This window comes from Gossypium hirsutum, chromosome D04, assembly GCF_007990345.1.
Source record: "Gossypium hirsutum isolate 1008001.06 chromosome D04, Gossypium_hirsutum_v2.1, whole genome shotgun sequence".
Classification (NCBI taxonomy): Eukaryota; Viridiplantae; Streptophyta; class Magnoliopsida; order Malvales; family Malvaceae; genus Gossypium; species Gossypium hirsutum.
Window position 1 is genome coordinate 49680918 of NC_053440.1, and position 896 is coordinate 49681813.

Consider the following 896-nt stretch of genomic DNA (forward strand, 5'->3'; position numbering starts at 1 on the left):
AGCTTTTGGGAGCTTCTTGGGAGGCTTAGAGTGACGGAGAAGTTCAATGCGATGAAGCGCTGGACGAGGGGAAGACGCCTGGTCTGGTAAAATGGGCGGACAGGTTCTGTTCCCATGCCGCTGTGAAGGATGTTATGCCTGATACTGACAAGCTTGCGGAGTTTGGTAAGTTTGTTATTGCCAAAATAAGGGCCGCTGGCGCTGCTGCTGAAATGCATTAGAACAAAAATTAGCACATCTTGGATGGAACTAATGAATATATTATCTCTGTTTCTTCACTTGTGATGATGAACAAAGATATATATATATTCCAGTGTTGAAGTTTTTTAATAAACCCTTTTCTTTGGCTATTGGGATTAATTGGCATTTGAAGTTGATTTTCTGTTAGTTTGAAATTAATACTCTATTCTCTTTGATGCTTGTGATAATATAATAATAGAATATTATAAAAGGAAAATTGATTATTTTAAAATTCGAAGAAGATAGAATGAATATCTATTAGTAACTCCCTTTCAACTTTCTATTGCTTAAACCGGTCTACACCTAAAATCCTTAAAACATAATTACATTTAAGTTATTAATTATAGTATTTTTGTTTCATTAATTATAAAAAAAAGTATAAAAATTATTTATATTTAAATTTTTATCATGTAGATGAAAGGTATAAGTAACTTAAAATTGACATAATAGTAATTTTAATCAATTATATATTGTCAATTTAATCTGATTCTAAAAAATTAACTCAACGTTACATATTGTTAATTGATTTTCACGTTTCTTTAATTTCTCTCTTCTGACCATTTACCTAAAAAGCTATATATATACAATAAGTTATTGGAAATATACAAAATGAAAAAAAAAATCAAGATAATAAATTTAATCTTTGTTCATTCTTT

The 896-nt window shown here is 29.1% G+C and overlaps 1 protein-coding gene across 1 annotated transcript in view; it reads left to right on the forward strand.

Moving 5' to 3' along the window:
- Nucleotides 1-354, forward strand: part of LOC107899606 (glutathione S-transferase U17) — a 12567-nt gene extending 12213 nt beyond the window's left edge. The window contains exon 3 of the mRNA XM_041090777.1: nt 82-354. Coding sequence (XP_040946711.1) covers nt 82-221 — 140 coding nt within the window. The 3' untranslated portion in view covers nt 222-354. The remainder of the gene's footprint in view (nt 1-81) is intronic.
- The last annotated feature ends 542 nt before the right edge of the window (nt 355-896 follow it).